This window comes from Oreochromis niloticus, linkage group LG18 (assembly GCF_001858045.2).
Source record: "Oreochromis niloticus isolate F11D_XX linkage group LG18, O_niloticus_UMD_NMBU, whole genome shotgun sequence".
In the NCBI taxonomy this organism is placed as follows: domain Eukaryota; kingdom Metazoa; phylum Chordata; class Actinopteri; order Cichliformes; family Cichlidae; genus Oreochromis; species Oreochromis niloticus.
This window is the reverse complement of record NC_031982.2, coordinates 15,606,619-15,624,003: the sequence shown is the minus strand read 5'-3', so window position 1 is coordinate 15,624,003 and position 17,385 is coordinate 15,606,619. Positions and strand designations below refer to the sequence as shown.

The window sequence follows — 17,385 nt, the reverse complement described above, 5'->3', positions numbered from 1 at the left end:
ATCCTGAATTTTGGTGTTGTCAGAGTATTACCATAACTTGAATTTCAACATGTAAACATGTTCTTTTAAAGCCTGAGGTGTCGTTGGGTACTATCTTTGACAACTTGCTACTTTTTTTTACAGCGATGTGAGAAAATAAAAAAAATTAGGCACCGCACATTCTGCCAGGAGGTGTAACCACTTTGTTGACAACTAAGTGTATGCTTTGCCAAGGCAAAACGAAACACAAAAATTGCAGTGATGACAGGTTTTTTAGCATTTCAAGTGAGCACTTCATCTGAGTATTTGGATGTAACTCATAACACTATCGTGCAAATAATATGTGAAGTTTGTCATAAATGCAAATGGTAACACTTGAGCGATTAGGGCAGACACTCACTGATCACCTTTTTAGGTTCAACTTAAAGCAGGTATCCAATCAGCCAATCACATGGGAGCAACTCGATGCACTTGGTCAACATGAAGAACCTGATGAAGGTCAAAATTAAGCATCAGACTATGGAAGGAAGGTGTAGGGACACTTCCAATAGACCATGTTCAAAAAGGTTCCTGGTTTCCAAAACAAATGCTTCCAGTCGAATTGAAGATTGTTTTATTTATTACAAACTAAAGATGTAACTATGAACTCCTTTCAAAATAAACATGAACATTCCAAAAAAAAGGTATTTATCCAGAACAACCTGTGTACACGGTCAGAAAACCATGAGACTCCTAACCTCTACATCCATTCTCCTCCTCTTCCTAAACCACACATGGTGCCATTGCACTTACCTGCTTAAAGTGGTAGGCACCTCTTTTAGATTCTTATCCCAAACAATGACATGTCCTTTACATTACCTTATGTAAACATAACTTAAATGTTCAAATGTATTAATCCTGAAAAGATTAATTATGGAACTAATCTATGAATCATGAACCAAACATGAACTTAATCATTCATAGACATCTGGTGCCTACAGAAAGTTATTTAAACAATGTTAATCTTGGCATTGTTGTTGGTGGTGAATGGCCCAAAAAGGCCAAATATCCAGTGAGCAGAAGTTCTCTGAGTGAAAGTAGCTTAATGAATCTTGCTGGAGAATGGCCAGACTGCTTTGAGCAGATAGGAAGGCAACAGTAACTTAAATAAACAGTTATTGTAACTAAGGTATGTAAAAGAGCATCACTGAATGCTTAACATGTCAAACCTTGGAGCAGATGGGCTATAGCAGCAGAAGTAGACCATAACGGGCGCCACTCCTGTCAGCTAAGAACAGGAAACTCATGCTGTAGTTCATACATGAAAGCATGGATCCATCATGCCTGGTACCAAGGGTTCGTGCTGGTGGTGGTGTAAGGGTGTGGGGGATAGTTTCGTGGCACACTTTGGATCACTTAGACTCCGCAGCCCTCTTGAGGATTGTTCCTGACCATGTCGATCCCTTTATGACCGATGTGCCTGTGTGCCCTGATTGCTGCTTCCAGAATTGCTATGTCACAAAGCTCAAATCATCTTAAACTGGTTTCTTGAACATGACAGTAATCAGTTCACTGTGCTCAAATGGCCCTCACAGTCACCAGATCCCAATCCAATAGAGCACCTTTGGTAGTGGTAGAACGGGAGATTCACATCATGGATGTGGAGCTGACAAATCTATCATGTCAACAAGGAAATAAATCTCTGAGGAGTGTTTCCAGGACTTTGTTGAATCGATGCTACAAAGAATTAAGGCAGTTATAGACTGCAAAGAGTGTATACAAGAAACTAAGAACAGCTACACCTTCGCCTTTAATAAATTTAATGAAAGGCCAGAAAACGTGGTTGTTAATTAGAGAATGCTTAATGATTCAAAAAGAGTCAATCAAGGCCTGAGGGTTTATAGATCCCTGGTTGATAATGAGCTTTAAATAAACATTCAGTTTCCCTAGAAAGAAAGAAAGAAAGTGAGAAAGAAAAAGAACGAATCCACAGTGTTGCTGAAATGAGTCAATGGAAATTCTTAGTGCTCCCGTGTGCTGTGTGACAGTGGCTATCTTGAATTTCAAATGTCTTCTGTTTTGCAGTTTCTCTCTTTCCATGAACTGCTCACACTCCACCCCTTTAAACAAACACCCCCTTGTTACCACGGTACCAGGTTCTCTCATGGAAAAAATACATCACACTGAACCCAAGGCATAAGTGTCAAAATTCAGACAAATGTGTATGTCAGCAACCTTATACTGTACTATATATATACACAAATGTAGAGGGGAGAGGCAGAAAGAGAGAGACAAACAGGGCAAAGTGTGCTTTCTCTCCTCTCTGTTTATCCTGGCACTGAGCAAACCACTTGCCCCGTAAAGCAATGGCAGGAACCAATCTCCTTAAAGTAATTTGCAATCACTGTGCCTGAAAAGGCCTCTCGCATCAATGAGCTTTTGTGAGACCTTTCATTTCAAAGTTGATATGAATTGCTATGCTAGAAATATTTGCTGGCAAAATTTTTGTCAGCAGCCTTCTCAAACTCTTATTTGATTTTGATGAATAAACACTTGGGGAAAAAACCCAAGACATTTTTTACTTACTCATTCCAAAAGTGTTCCATTGTTGTTTGAACAGATTATATCTTATTTCGGTATCTTTTTGTGTTTAAATGGCGTGATGACCTTTTTATATCCTTTCCGTACACCCTCAGCAGCTTGATAAAAACAGCTCCTGCGCAGAGAGCCAGTGCCTGCTTCTGTCTGCAGATTATGAGATAGAGAATTGGGAAACTGCTCTGAGACCAGACAGCAAACAATCATCAGTTCCTGCAAATGTAGTTGCTCAACTCAGTATGATGAAAGCGTGGTGTGGTACTAAAGAAAGAACAGCTGAGTTTCACAGGTCAGAGTCACGTCTTAGCAAATTCATGTCTGACTGAGAGGTTTTACTTATGTCTTATTAATTAAATTAAGCATCTATACAAGGAAAACAAGATAGTGATAAGCACTGAACATCCATCCATCCATTCTCTGCAGGGTGGACTTCCTATTGCTTTCAGAACTGTTCTAATTCTTCATGGCACGGATTCAAGGTGGTGGAAGCAATTTTCACAGATTTTGGTCCATATTGACATGACAGCATCACACAGTTGCTGCAGATTTGTTGGTTGCACATCCATGATGTGAATCTCCTGCTCCACAACTTCCCAAATGTGCTCTGTTAGATTGAGATCTGTTGACTGTGGAGGCCGTTTGAGTACAGTGAACTTATTCCCACAGGTTATTTGAGCTTTGTGACATTGTGTGCTTCTCTGCTGAAAGGAACTATCAGAAGATGGGTATGCTGTGAAGCTTTTTTAGTCCATTCTATATAAACCCCAGAGATGGTCTTGTGGGAAACTCCCATTAGGTTAGCAGTTTCTGAACACTTAGACCAGCTCATCTTGGACCAACCACCACTCCACGGTCAGAGTCACCTAAATCACCTTTTCTTCCTTATTCTTATGCTCGACTTCAGAATTAACATGTTAAATGCATTGAATGGCTGTGTGATTAGCGCATTAGATATTAAAAAACAGTTGAATGGGTGTACCTAGTCAGTTGCCTGGTGCCTGTACATCCCCAAATTAACATGAATAATTTATTATAAAAACAAATTAGCTGAAGACAAGATTTGTCTCCAGAAAGTCCTTAAATGGAGCACTTAAGGTCCAATGAACAAACAAAAAGACAATTAATAAAAAATGAAAAGAACTAATAAATCCATTACTATGCTTATACGTATATACGCAGACAAATGTATAAGACAAAGTTAAAGAAGCATGCATCAGCATTTACTGCTTCAATAGGTCTGCATAAAACTTAATGTAGCTTCTAGTGTGGCTGCAGATTTTTTGGGGTTGTTATATATCTTCTTGCAGCAGTGAAACACAAATATACTGAACAGCTATAACATTTTGTCTGGCTTTTCCATGGTAACATATTCAGTTTTCAAAGCAACTCATTAAAATCTGCTGAGCAAAAAAGGTTTAGTACTACTTGCATGCCTATATCCCATAAGGCCATCGCTATATTGAGATGAGAAAAACAAACAAGATTTTCACATATAAAAAATGTTTTATTTTTATTCCCTGAATGATTGCATTAATATGAAAGAGCAGCTATAATGTCAGCTTGAGAATACAATTAGTAAATAAAATATGGATAAACAGGTTTTTATTTCCTCATTTCTGACCTTCAAAGTCCTGATCCTAAGGATTAGCTGGAAGTTAAAAAACTTTTAGGAGAATGTAATGTGTGAGAGTCACTGACTGCAAATCAAATAACATCTGGCAGATTAGGAGAAAAGTTGATTGATGTGCTCAGCCCTTGTCACTTAAACCAAGTTTGTAATAAAAATGTGTAAAAAAAAAGAAAAAAAGTAATCAAGTAAAGTCAAAGTCAAAGAAGTATTAATAACTTCTGTCAGCTTTCCAGATTGAAAAACTAGAGTTTGGTCATTATGCTCCAGAGGATGGGGCAAACAAACTTCATTCCTATTGACATTTGATAAAGGCACGTCACATTGATGGATATTAGCTGTCTTGGTCATCTGAATGTAAAGCAGGAGCACTTTGGCGTCTCTAGACAGCCATCCGTTGTTACTGACGGCCTTGTCCCACACAAACTGATGTGATGTGACAGTGTTAGAAGCACAGTGGCAGTTTAATGTGACGAAGCCAGCTGGCTTCACAATCAATAAACTCAGGGTGCTAACTCTAATGGTCTACACCTGATCCACGAAAAACCCAACAACAGACAAGCTATTTTTGTTTTCTACCATGCACTCAATTTCTTTGGAGGATGTGAAATAAGCAAATATAACACAAGCAATATAAACAGGTTCAAGTTTGAGTGATAAACTAAATCAATTAATGTCAAAAAAGTCAAAGGACGTTTGTCATTTGCCACTTTCATGTAGTCACAGTAAATCTTTGAATTTCTATTGTGCATATGAACAGATATTAAGGTATTAGTTTTTCTAAAAAGTGTACATATTGTCCAAGAATTGAGACACACAGAGAGGGAGACCAGTAGGTATTCTAGTCTAGAGTATTAAAACATGCATGTGTACATATGTACAGAAACACCAAAAGCTTGTGTGATGTCAGGCTGATGGGACCGATGTGTTTACAGGTGCTCTTCTATTTCTTTTGGAGTTTTGCATTTCTGCTTTTCTCCCTAGCCGCCAGCGATCGCCTCTTCCTGCTGGACAGGGCTCCCACAGGTCGGATCTTCATCTCAGTGAAGTCGAGGGATGTCAGGTGGCCCTTCCACGGTTCCCAGTTCACCCCCTGACAGCAGAAACAGCAGATTGAGAGAGAAGCTGATTGGGGCAAAGTAGGGAAGAGGAGAAATGGCGTATGTTTAGACAGGAGAGTCGTAATGAAAGGGGGAGACAGCGAGCGGAGAGATCGAGTCGCGAAAGAGGCAAGTGGCATGACAGGCAGGCGGAATGACATGCAGTAATAAATACCTACCGCTGGCTTCATTTCATGTGAGTACAAACTTGTTTTGACTGTTATTGCATTTTGCCGACAAACATTGCAGGAGACGTCTGCAACGGCAATATTATGGATGAAATCTCGACAAGAGCAGAGAAATCCCCTGGCATTTCCTTCGGTATCAGTCTTCCTTAGACATAATAACTGTTGTTGTTACCCAAGCAGCCTGGTAAAAACACTTATGGTTTATAGCTGGTGTGAGAAATGTGTTTTCTTATCACTTCTGATGGATGCTGGCCATTTCTGCTTCACCTCAACAATCCAAAACAAAACAAGTAGAAGTGGGCTGGGGTGAAGTTGTCTTTGATTGCTGACCAGGGAGCAGCCTCCCAGAAAGCTTTTTACCTTTTTTTTTGTTCTTGTTGTTTCCCTATAAGATGCTTAGTAAAGATCCTAAATAACAGTGATGTTTTTCCTTCACAGCAGTTAGTTGCAGTACTTGTGTGTTGTTTTAAATCCTAACAGAGAATGTTGAAATATATACTGGGAAAAATGGTTAGAAAGGCAACTAAAAATGCATCTGATCTTCAAAATGGAAATGGAAAATGGATTGCATTCAAAGAGCCCTTTTCCAAAAGTTTCGGCTGCTCAAAGTACTTTTATACCACAAGCCGCATTCACCTATTCGCACAGTGCCCAGTAATACAGATTTATGGATAACCTGCTTTGCATCACGGGTCACAGCTGGACAGTAACTATTGAATTACATATTTTCAGACTGAAGAGGACTGATAAATAAAAAGAGTAAAAAAGATTTTTGAAATCCAAAAGTTTTCTTTAGTAAAGTAAAACTCCTAAACTGTTTATGAGGCAAGCTTTCAGTAATGTTTGTCATAAATGTAAAACCCATGTTGTTAACTGGTCAAAGTCTTTGGGTAATTACAGGGTTAATACAAGTCTATTATGACGTAATGCAGTCAGCCACCAATTGGTGAAACGGTATGGTATAACGATCATACAGTAAAAGTGTGACTTAATGCAGAGCTTAGATTTTATGTTGCTCATCTGGACAAATGGAGGACAAAAGAAAAAGGTGCTAGATTTTGTACAGCAGATGAGCAGTATCTTAAAGTCATGACCTTAAGAAATAGGAAACAAGTCCAACAAAGAACATATGCAGGCCCTGAGAGATGAATCTGACCTGAACCTCAACATTACTGAAGCAGTGTTGATCATCTTGACATAGAATGGAACAAAAGGAAGAAACACCCAAAGAAGAGCTTTGAATGTTCTTTAAGAACCCCCGAGAACTATTTCTGAAGACTACCTGAAGAAATGATAAAAACGATTTGTTGAATAAAGGCGTTCATATCAAATATTGATTTTCAAGCTCGTTAGAAATGTACTAACTGTTTCTGCACGTATGAATGTTTCCACATTTCAGTAAATCACTGCACCTATTTCCCATTTTCATTGAAAAATATAAAGAAATGAGTCTCAAGACATTTGCACAATGCTGTTGTTTTAAATATGCGTGTGTGTGTTTCTGTGTATGCTATCCAGAAAACTAGAAAATCAACACTGAATCCAATAAACCACAGTTTACTGCTGCTGAGGTGCTACAGTCTCATTCACTCACCATGCTGTGCCTGGTTTCACCCCATTTGCCGTTAAGGTTGGCCAGGTGGCAGTTTTTGTACCACCAGGCGCCACGGTGACTCAGAGCACAGTTGGTCAGGGCAAGGTCATTATCTGAATCAATGGTAGTCCAGGGGAGGCCTTGGTGGTAGGTCATGGCATCACCTGGGGATCATCGAGAAAATTAGGATTGCACAGTTATTACCGTAAGAACAACAGACTTTGTACCGTCCTCTAACCACAACATATATCACTGCTGATCTGCTGGTCACTTCTTTTTCTTTCTTGTGTTGCTTGATGGAAGAAATTGAATATAATGCCAAACACAGAGTGATTCAGTTCTGCAGCACATGTTGTTTCAGCACAGTGAGTTATATGAAGACACAGCATAGCTCTTGCTGTGTGTGTCTGTGTCTGTCTGGCTTCAAAGCCCACTTAAGCCTTGCTTTCATCCCTATATAGATACTGTCTATAAGTGACTGAATGTAAGTTTCTGAAACAAATATCCCACCTACTGTTGGGTACATTTCTTTCTCAGCATCCTACAGCATGACCGGTGGGGTGCCTCCCGCTTGAAACCCTTCTATTTTCTGACCCTGTCTGTTTCATTGCTATTTTAGCCATCACCTTTTGGCTATAACTCATTCCATTGAAGTGCAACAGAGAATATAATTCTTGAAAGCTGTTTGATTTGTCTGCACAGCCTCAGCCTTTTATGTTGCCTATAGTTAAGGAGCAAGAGTCACCTGCTGTCCCACTGTATTTGCCAATGGTGAGCTTGAACTTCTGCTTGACTGGTGCAATCTTAAAGTTGTCGTATACAGCATACGCCCTCTCTGAGCCCACACCTAAATCAACCCTCAGCTCATACTGAGTAGGAGTGTTGGTAAGCTCGTGTATTTTATCGAGACCTGAGGGAAAACACAAGCAGAGAATATCAAGAAGACACTGTGCATGTTTATGCCTGTCTGTAGAAAAGCCCTCTTTCCCAAAACACTGAAGTGCTCACCAATCCAGAACTCCTCGGTTAAGTTGCCAAAACCTGCAATGTACTGCCTCCAGCGTTTCATAAAGTCCAGCTTGCCAATGTTACGGCGCTGAAGCACCTAAAAGTAGAAATCACTCATAAGTGTTACACAAACATTTCAAATGGTTTGTTCTAACTATTTAGTGCTATCATTAGGGAGTTGAGCCCAATCGATACTGGATTTCCAGATTTGATGCAGAAAATACGTCTTGGAGTCTAATAAATTTATATACACACAACCAGCATTGGGTCAGTTTGTTCACCACTGTTTCTTTGTTATTCAAAGTGAGACTAATACTGGCTGACAGCATTGACCAGCCAATATACTGATCAGCCTTTATTAGGGATTCCTTTGATTTAGGGTTGCAGCTTCACAAAGGAGCTAAAAATCAAAACTGAATCAGGTGAGACCAAGATTTATTTTAGTCCTATGGCTCATTCAGACTCCAAAAGAAATGAATCCATTTCCCATAATACAACCCAGGAGCAAATAAGTCACATGCACATGCCAGTGTTCATGCAGTCGCTCTCATTGTTAGACAAAAGTTCCACACTGTGAGCTTCTTTATTGATATCATATCAAAAATTCCTACCAGCCAGCCGCCTCCATCAGTGTCCATGTCGCAGTAAGCTTCTATAGGTTTGGAGCGGTCATTGTTAATATAGACTGTATAGACACCATTCCTCTTATTGCCGTTCTTCATGATCTGAACACAGTCCATGGGGAATGGGTATAGGAGACCAACTGGTGACGGGGATGTGGTGGGAAGATTATTAGAGTTTTTTTCATACCGATGATTTGTAATAGAGTACGAAATGTTAAGTGACGTGGCACAAACCTGTTTTGAAGATGGTTTCTACCACCTTGCTCCTCTTGTTGCCCCTGTAGGCAATAATAGTGACAATGTACCTCTTCCCCATCTCAAGACTTGATGCAGCAAAGCTGCTCTCACCGGCTACAAGCTGCTTTTCAACAGTCTGATGAAAACATATAACAGAACATTCAATATAATAGCATCACATTATGGATTTAATGTTTCTGACAAAACAAAAAAGTAAATTGTGTTAGGTTTAATTACTTAGATCTCAGTTTTAAAGACAACCAAACAAAAGCAAACAGCAACAAAAGAAGCTGATTACTTCTACCAGGTTTGCTTTGTTTGTTGCCACAAGAGGTCAGTGTTCTACAGAGATTAAGATTAACGTTCACCTTTAGCCCCTGCCAATTTCCCAAATGTCATTTAAATGACTGAGACTAGGAGGACATGTTGCCCAGAGATTCTGCTTACAACCAGTACAGAATAAGAGGAATCGTCCTTAATCCTTGCATCCTTCAGTTTTCACCTTCAGGGCTTGTTTTTTTGTTGTTAAAGTTACACACTTAGTGAACACAACATAACACCTGAGAAATTGCGCCTTTGAATATTATAGGTGGTTTATAAGCGTGAATACCGTGATTTATGGTGCAAACACTATCTGTGCTAATCATTATGGCGACTTACCTCCATGTTTCCCTCTTCATCCCTGTAGGTGAGGATGTAACCCTCAATGTCAGCCAGAGGAGGAGTCCAAGTTAAAGAAGCAGAGTCCAGCGTCACATCAACAGCCCTCAGATCCTTGGGAGAATCAATGTCTGGTGGGTGTGAGTGCAAATCAAAGTGGATTACAGCTCAGCGACAGTCAATTAGTCATTAATGCATTTGATAAAATCATGTTTTCATTTGGTAAAAAAACATGTGCTCCATTACCAACCCTTTAGCCCAAAAATGTAAACTGTGAAGAACACATTAATGATTTCTATGAACAATAGGTGCTTTTATATGGTTTTTACTGATAATGTTAATCATTCGTCTGTCTTTATTTACCTCTATGAACCTAAAATGTAGAGCTTTTGATTCACGGCGATTAAATTGGCAATTTAGATTTTCAGACTTTCTCCACATGAAACTGAACACAAGATATGACAACCATCTGCCTGCACAGTTACAATTTGCCTGTGCAGATAAGCTAGTACTTATGCTTTCTTATTTAAATGCTTTGGGAGTTTGACCTGAAGCAGAAGCTGAGATAATTTGTCTGACACCAAGATGCCTGTTAGAGCAGTTGGAGCTTTAACCTCCCACGGCTCAAGAAATTAGGGGAAGTCTATGCCACCATAAGGTGCAAAATCATCCCAAACCATCTTCTATTTGTATTAAAAAATTTGTTGTTTTTTTTTGATAAAAGGGCAAAACAGCGTGAAGAATGACATTTTGAGCAGCACCTTGGGTATCATTAGGAGAAGGAAACGCTCCTGACAAATCTGTGAAACAGTTTGGTTCGAGACAGCTTTAAATGACATAATAATGGTGCTTTTTACTAGGTCCAATAAAGTCACAAATGTTATAACATGTTCCTTTATGTGTCCCAGATGATATCGTTTGACACAGTAACGCTCCTGTTTGAACACAGCAACACACTGGCCTTCTGCCCGCTGATGAGTTACGATGAGAAAAGTTTATCATCCAAAACTCAGCCATTTGCTGCCTAATTGAAAAAGACCCAGCTTTCACTTAGCGCTCCCAGATGATTTTACAGATCATCTGTGAATCACAAAGATGCCCCTGTTGTAACACGATCACCACGTGCTGCTGCTTTTTACTCCACACGAACTTCTGAGGCACGCCATGTGACCTGACCTCCCAGGCCTCTGGGAATCATATTCCAGCCAGAAAGGTGGTCTTTGGTACTTTAGAGGTTCCAAATAAACAAATATTGACTCTGTGATTACATGTTAGTTCATATTATAACTAATCCTAGAGTGCACAAATCCTCAACCCTACACAGGTTTGTGACAGTTCTGACTGTTCACTCATCTGCTGTAACTTTGCTAAAAAAAAACACTTCTCATTTAAAAATCTCCAGCTATACTTAATCTTTGATCCCTCTCAATACCAAGCTATGCCAAGAAGTACAACTTATTCCAATATTGCTTGTCATCAGAAAAAGATGTAAAAAGATTTCTAGTCAACTCCACAGCAGTCAAGTCTGTGCGAACTGGTGGTCTCTTCATCAGAAACTCACTGGGTTTGAATCATCTGCAGCTGCTCAGAGATCGTGATGCCTTTTTGCCTTTTATTCCAACCAATATCCCCCCCAAACTAGGGCCACATGTACTTTAGTAATAATTTAGTGGTCTCAGGTTCGGATCTTTTTCTTACCAGTATAAAAGCAATAACATGTTTGAGCTTTTGCATTTGAAAACACCTAAGACTGATTACTAAAAGAAGGTACTGATGGGCCCTGTGCAGCTTTTCATGTCTAGTAAGAAAGAATACTAAATAAATTGTTTTGGATGAACTACAATTTAATGGTGTCTTCCTCTGCCAGTCCTCTGCCTCTCTAGGATATTTTAAGAAATTCTGACTGGTAGTTTTTGTGCAATACTGCTGACACATAACAAAAGGACACTCAAACGTTGTTGTTCATTATCAGGGAAATAATCTTGAGCTGCACCATTGTTTATTCTTTTGGGTACTCTCCATCTTGCCATCAAGTGTCATAAAATTTAGTTGGGTAGATTTTTCAGGGGCTTTCTCATCCTAACAGAGAGTCACACAAACAGGTAAACACTATTTAAAAATAATGGGTATTTTCAGCATTTACAGCCAGTTAAAGCTCAGAGTTGGCTCATGTAAACATTCAATTAAGGACTATGTTAATAGGAGAAGCAAGTTTTACAACATCCTGCTCCTCTGCCCAAATGCATCAATGTATTTAAAGGTAGAACCCAAGGCTGGAACAAATTTAAGAGAAGAAAAATGACCTTTTTCAATGTTTCATAAGAAAGAAGAGTTTCAATCTTACCAAAAGGGGGAAAAAAATCTGCTTGTTCATATTGTATTGACCTGTCTGTGCTTTTGTTGAAATCTTCCTGGTTGCTTTGTCCCCCTTGACGGCCCAGATGTAGACAGTGTAGAGAACTCCAGGCCTCAGGCTAGTCAGCATGTAAGAGGTCCTGTCAGACCCAACAGGGATTTCCTCACTAGAGCCCTCAGAAGAGGTGTAGGTAAGGATGTAGCCATCAATTTCTGCCTGGGCTGGATCCCATGACACAGTGAAGCTGGATTCTGTTTCATCTCGGGCTAAGAGGTTAGCAGGAGCATCCAGTTCTAAAGGAAGATGTTAGTAGAAGAGGTTTACTGCACTACTCATGCACATTTCAAGAACTGCTTGTGCAAACTACAAGATGTGTTGTTTTCACTACATCAGGGGGCTGAAACAACTTAGCTTGATTTTTCTACAAGCATTAGTATCATGATTGTGAGTACATGATGAATACTGATGTAATACTGATGTTTTTTAAGTTCACTTTATCCATTTAGAAACCTGGTGGTTTGCGTCACATTTCACAGGCCCAAAGTGGTTAAAAGGAAATGATGAGTCAGGACTTCAGTTAGAAACTATTCAGCTCCTAAGAGGTCTCTTTAACTGTGTTTTCATCACATCTAAAATTATATCTACTGATTCCTGCCTTAATGTGGTCTGATGATGCACATAAGATTTTCTCTGGCCAAACAGGCGAATAGGAACATCCAGTTCTGTACAAAAACATGATTAAGAGCATAGAGAACAGAATAAAGACAGATTTTGGGGCTCTAAAAATCTAGCAGCAGGCGAATTACTTGATTTTGGTGAAGAGGATTGAAAAATTAAACCGTCTGTCTGATTGTCAGAAAGGAGAGTACTTATTACTTGAATGTGGTATTTATATTTGATGATGCAGGGAGATTTTTTTTGTCAAATATTCTTCTGATATTGCTGAAAACGTCTTGTTTTTCTGTCAAGAAACATTTAAGTTTCAGCTGTTTTGCTATGCTATAGGTCTAAGGTGCTGTAGTTTGAAGAAGAAAAGTGCTTGTGATCACCGCAGTTGAAAAACTGCTGACGCACTCTATGTCACGACTGAAAATGGCTTTAAGAGAACTCTTCAATCCATGCTTCCCTTGCAATCAAAGACACTGAGAAGCAATTGAAATTAGCATACTGTTGAATAAAAGATGTTGAGATGAAGTTCTCAACCTGAATGGATCTGAGTCTGCATGAATCAAGGAAGGGTCCTTCGACTGGAAAGGAACTATAAAAGGAGCAACTGCTCCGAATAGTGAGCATAATGGTCAATTGGAAAGAGCAGGCCAGAGTGCCTCCTTGCACTGCAGGCTTGACTGACTGAGAGGAAATCGCTGGGTTGTTCCAGTACATGCTGTGAGCTGGCACATGACTGCTCAGGAAGAGCTGAGGTAAGTTATTGGGGAAAAAGATGTCTGGGCTGCTTTCCCCCTTATTGACCCAAAGAAGAAGTTGGCAAGTAGATGGATGAACTGATAAATGGATACGTTGGAAAATTGCTTTAAACAAACAAGCTGATTCTGATTGGTCTACCATCTGAGAGACATTTTTTTTAAGGTTTACAAGGAGGTTGACTTGCTGTCTTGTCAGAAAAGCTGTAATTATGGGGCATCTGAAGCTCTAGGGTATTAAACATGAATTTACTAGACAGACAATTTGTTTTAACAAAACTGGCATTTGACACCTGTCTGAGCTTGTGTTGAGATCTTCCTGCTGGCTTTGTCTCCCCTGACAGCCCAGATGTAAACAGTGTAGAGAAGCCCAGGCCTCAAACCAGTCAACAAATAATCAGACTCATCGGCCCCCACTGGGATTTCCCCACTAGAGCCATCTTCAGAGGACGTGTAGGTTAGCATGTAGCCATCAATTTCTGCCTGGACGGGATCCCATGACACACTGAAGCTGGATTCTGTTTCATCTTCTGCTAAGAGGTTAGCAGGCGCGTCCAGTTCTAGGGGAAGATATTAATACACAAACTCTAATGATGAATATTACAGTCATCTGGAATGTGATGGGTGACGAATTACATTAATCTAAAAAATTTGAAGGAATATAATAAATGCAGTTATTTGGTTGATAAACCTTGTGAAAACTGTATGTCAAACCGACTGTAGACCAGTGCTGACAATTTAGAATGAATACTTTTGGAGGAATTGGGAAGGGTTAGCGATTTACTCAAACATGTTCAAACAATCATGTTAAAGTCAGTATTGGTGTGACCAACTCGATTCTTCAACACAGTCTGAACTCTTTTGGACAAACTACCTTGTCATGTCTTTAAGCAGTCTTCAGCATTAGTTCTCCAGGCTTCAACAGAAGATCCACTGTGTTTTACACACAGCATTAGACACTCACTGATGTACCTCTCTCCTGAGGTTTTGATGATGATTTTATTAAAAATTTCAAATTTTGATTCATCACTCCCCAAGCTCTGTTGGCACTGATTTGCAGTCTGATTCTTCTATGATTTAACATTCCTCAGTCTTCTCCCTGTTTCCCTTCCTTAAGAATGGCTTCTTGACAGCCACCTTTCCACTGAGACCATTTCTGATGAGGCTTCAGTGAACAATAGATGAATCTGAAGGAGAAATGCAAACATGTTCCACTTGCCTGTCTAAAACTGAAGGGCCAGACACATTTCTCAGATCCTGTGTCAGGACCTATTTCTTATGGAGAAGACTTTCAGGTACTGTTCATCTGCTGTAGATAGCCTACCACTTCTTTTGTCCTTAAATATTTTTGAGGACACACTACACATTATCCTGATATATGCCAAGATTTTGGCCAACAGGTAGTTCGAAAATAATATTTTATGCCTGTCAAACTGTGTCATCTTTGGCATTTTTCATAGATTCAAACAAGAAATGGGAACGAATTATATATCTCTGCAACAGGCTGCTGGTAACAAAGAGCCTGAAAATACAATTTAAAATCATTTCTTTGCAAAGTTATGTGTTATGTGTAGACACCAATAAAGCCAGGGGAACTATTGCTCAATAACTCTTTAGAAAATTACAAGAAAGTCTGCCTCACTGGGAGCAAAATTTTTAAAAAAATGAGGGCTGACTCAAGACTTTTGGACAATATTGTATCTTTATACGTAACATAAAATATATTATCATGTAAGAGGCAAGGAAATGGGTTTTGTTTAACTTTGATATTAGCCATTTAATGCTGTGGTTTGAAAAGAAAGTTAAATTTCTGAGACCTGTCTCAGCTTGTGTCGAGATCTTCCTGCTGGCTTTGCTCCCCTTGACAGCCCAGATGTAGACAGTGTAGAGGACCCCAGGCCTCAGGCCAGTCAGCGTGTATGAAGTACTGTCAGACCCAATTACAATTTCTTCACTTGAGCCCTCAGAAGAGCTATATGTTAGCATGTAGCCATCAATTTCTGCCTGAGGGGGATCCCAGTGCACCCTGAAGCTGAACTCTGTCTCATCTTGGGCGAAGACGTTAGTAGGAGCATCCAGGTCTGCACAGGGAGTTGTAGTTAGTAGATACTGGTAAAAACACGCAATTACAGCTGTTGCAAACAGAAAAACTAAAAAAATCAGCAGTGCGGAGCTTCACCTGTATCTAGAAGCTGAAGACACTGGAATAGATGTCAAACTTGGATCAAACTCTATGGTGAGCTTTAGCAGCTCTCTAGCCTTAAACAACAGCCCCTCTTATATAAAGCTGTTGTTTTTCATATATGACATATATGAAAAATCTTTTCAATGGTATCCAAAAATACCACATTTACCTATTCCGACACATTTTTTGTTGAATCCAAGTTTGACGGCATGACACACTGATATGTAAGCAGTGGTACTAGGAGCTACTTGTAAGCAAAGAACATGCAAATTCTACATAGCATACATTTTACTAAGAGCAGGAAAACATTGTTAAGAACTGTTAAGAAACTAAAGTCATACTATGCTGTAAAGCAAAACTAATTCTATTACTAGCTCAGTCTGTTTCACCAGCTTGTGCCGTCACAGTCATTGTGATCCTGATGTGTAACGATGTTTTTCAAAGTACTCATACTTCTTGTTCTGCTGACTTTCTTCCAAAAATATCAATACCAGCAGACAGCAACAGCTGCTAATCTGCACAACAGCCAGATTAAGAGACATGAGAAGTGTCTGGCTCCGTTGACCAAGCAAAATGCTTCTGCTCAAACTTCTTATGAACATTCAGCCCGAGGCTAAACTGGGCTGCTTTTAAATGAGGTGTACCACCTAATTATGTTAAACAGCGTTTTTCACACAGAGTTCAAGTTCCACTCTTGGCAGATGGATAAGAGGGGCTGGTGTGCTAAGTGTGGAATGTCTATATTAATGCTTTTCACACTTTGCCAGAAAAAAACCTAGCATGCACAAGATCAAGAGGTAGTAATTGACCAATTATCTGTATGTTTCTTAAGGTCTTACATAAAGGAGCTTAAGAAAAAGAGACCCTAAAATCAACCTTACTTCAGTTCACAGACTGCTCCAAGTTCAAAGGCAGCAAAGAACAGTTGTGCTTTTGATCACTTTTCAGACAAGAGACAGAAGATAAAAGCATTTGTGTACACTTTCAGCACCATTGTTAAAAAAGAGGGGATAGGAGTTTCTTTTTTGTGCCTTACCTTTGTGGATATTCCTAGCTGACTTCCAAAATATGATTCCTCTGTGGGAGTCTTCAATGACTGACAGCCAAATAATCAAATCAGTCTCTACTGTAATGTTTCACCTTTCATCACTTACCTGTTTCAGCTTCTGTTGAACTTTTTCCGCTGACTTTGTCTCCCTTATAGGCCCAGATATAAACAGTATGGAGAACTCCAGGCCTCAAGCCTATCAGCCTGTATGAGGTACTATCACGTGCTACAGAGATGTCTGAACTGGATCCCTCAGCAGAAGTGTAACTCAGCATGTATCCCTCTATTTCAGCCTGGGCTTGATCCCAGGAGACTGTTGCAGTGTCCTCTGTTACTTCGGTAGTGACGAGATTTGTTGGAGCATCAATATCTGCAGATGTAAAAAGGCAAAGAAAAAAAAGCATCAAAAAGAGCTGAAAAAGTCAAACAACCCATTAGAAATATGTTCATATATGCATCCACATACATCCCACACATGGATACTAAATGTATAAAACGAAATTCTACATAAAAAATGTGGAAAAAGAAAATAAACATTGAAGGAACAGAAGAAACTGTGCACATGTTCTGTACCAGAATACTAAATACGGCTGCTGAACTCATTTAAAGTTAAAGCAGCGAAGTGGTATTTTTATTAAATGTAAACATTAGCTAAATGCCAGATTAAAAATGTGTGTTGTTGAGAGTTTCTTGACATCATTGGCAGATTTTGCTTCCTCTGTATATTGAGATAGTCTGTTCCAGAGTTTGGGGGCATAAACACCAAAAGCTGCATCCCCAAT

General features: G+C 39.5%; 1 protein-coding gene and 1 non-coding gene across 2 annotated transcripts in view; one reads left to right on the top strand and one right to left on the bottom strand.

Moving 5' to 3' along the window:
* Window positions 1–4,039: 4,039 nt before the first annotated feature.
* tnn (tenascin N) overlaps window positions 4,040–17,385 on the bottom strand; it is a 40,001-nt gene continuing 26,655 nt past the window's right edge. The window contains exons 9-19 of the mRNA XM_005476289.3: window positions 16,710–16,973; window positions 15,188–15,451; window positions 13,664–13,930; window positions 11,979–12,242; window positions 9,594–9,724; window positions 8,931–9,069; window positions 8,685–8,836; window positions 8,074–8,170; window positions 7,811–7,975; window positions 7,066–7,229; window positions 4,040–5,276 (exon numbers count right to left, since the gene is read on the bottom strand). Coding sequence (XP_005476346.1) covers window positions 5,127–5,276; window positions 7,066–7,229; window positions 7,811–7,975; window positions 8,074–8,170; window positions 8,685–8,836; window positions 8,931–9,069; window positions 9,594–9,724; window positions 11,979–12,242; window positions 13,664–13,930; window positions 15,188–15,451; window positions 16,710–16,973 — 2,057 coding nt within the window. The 3' untranslated portion in view covers window positions 4,040–5,126. The remainder of the gene's footprint in view (window positions 5,277–7,065; window positions 7,230–7,810; window positions 7,976–8,073; window positions 8,171–8,684; window positions 8,837–8,930; window positions 9,070–9,593; window positions 9,725–11,978; window positions 12,243–13,663; window positions 13,931–15,187; window positions 15,452–16,709; window positions 16,974–17,385) is intronic.
* On the top strand, window positions 5,283–16,885 carry LOC100708492 (uncharacterized). Its single transcript, XR_003214932.1, has 3 exons — window positions 5,283–5,479; window positions 9,622–9,727; window positions 16,760–16,885. It is a non-coding gene; the product is annotated as an uncharacterized LOC100708492 (transcript).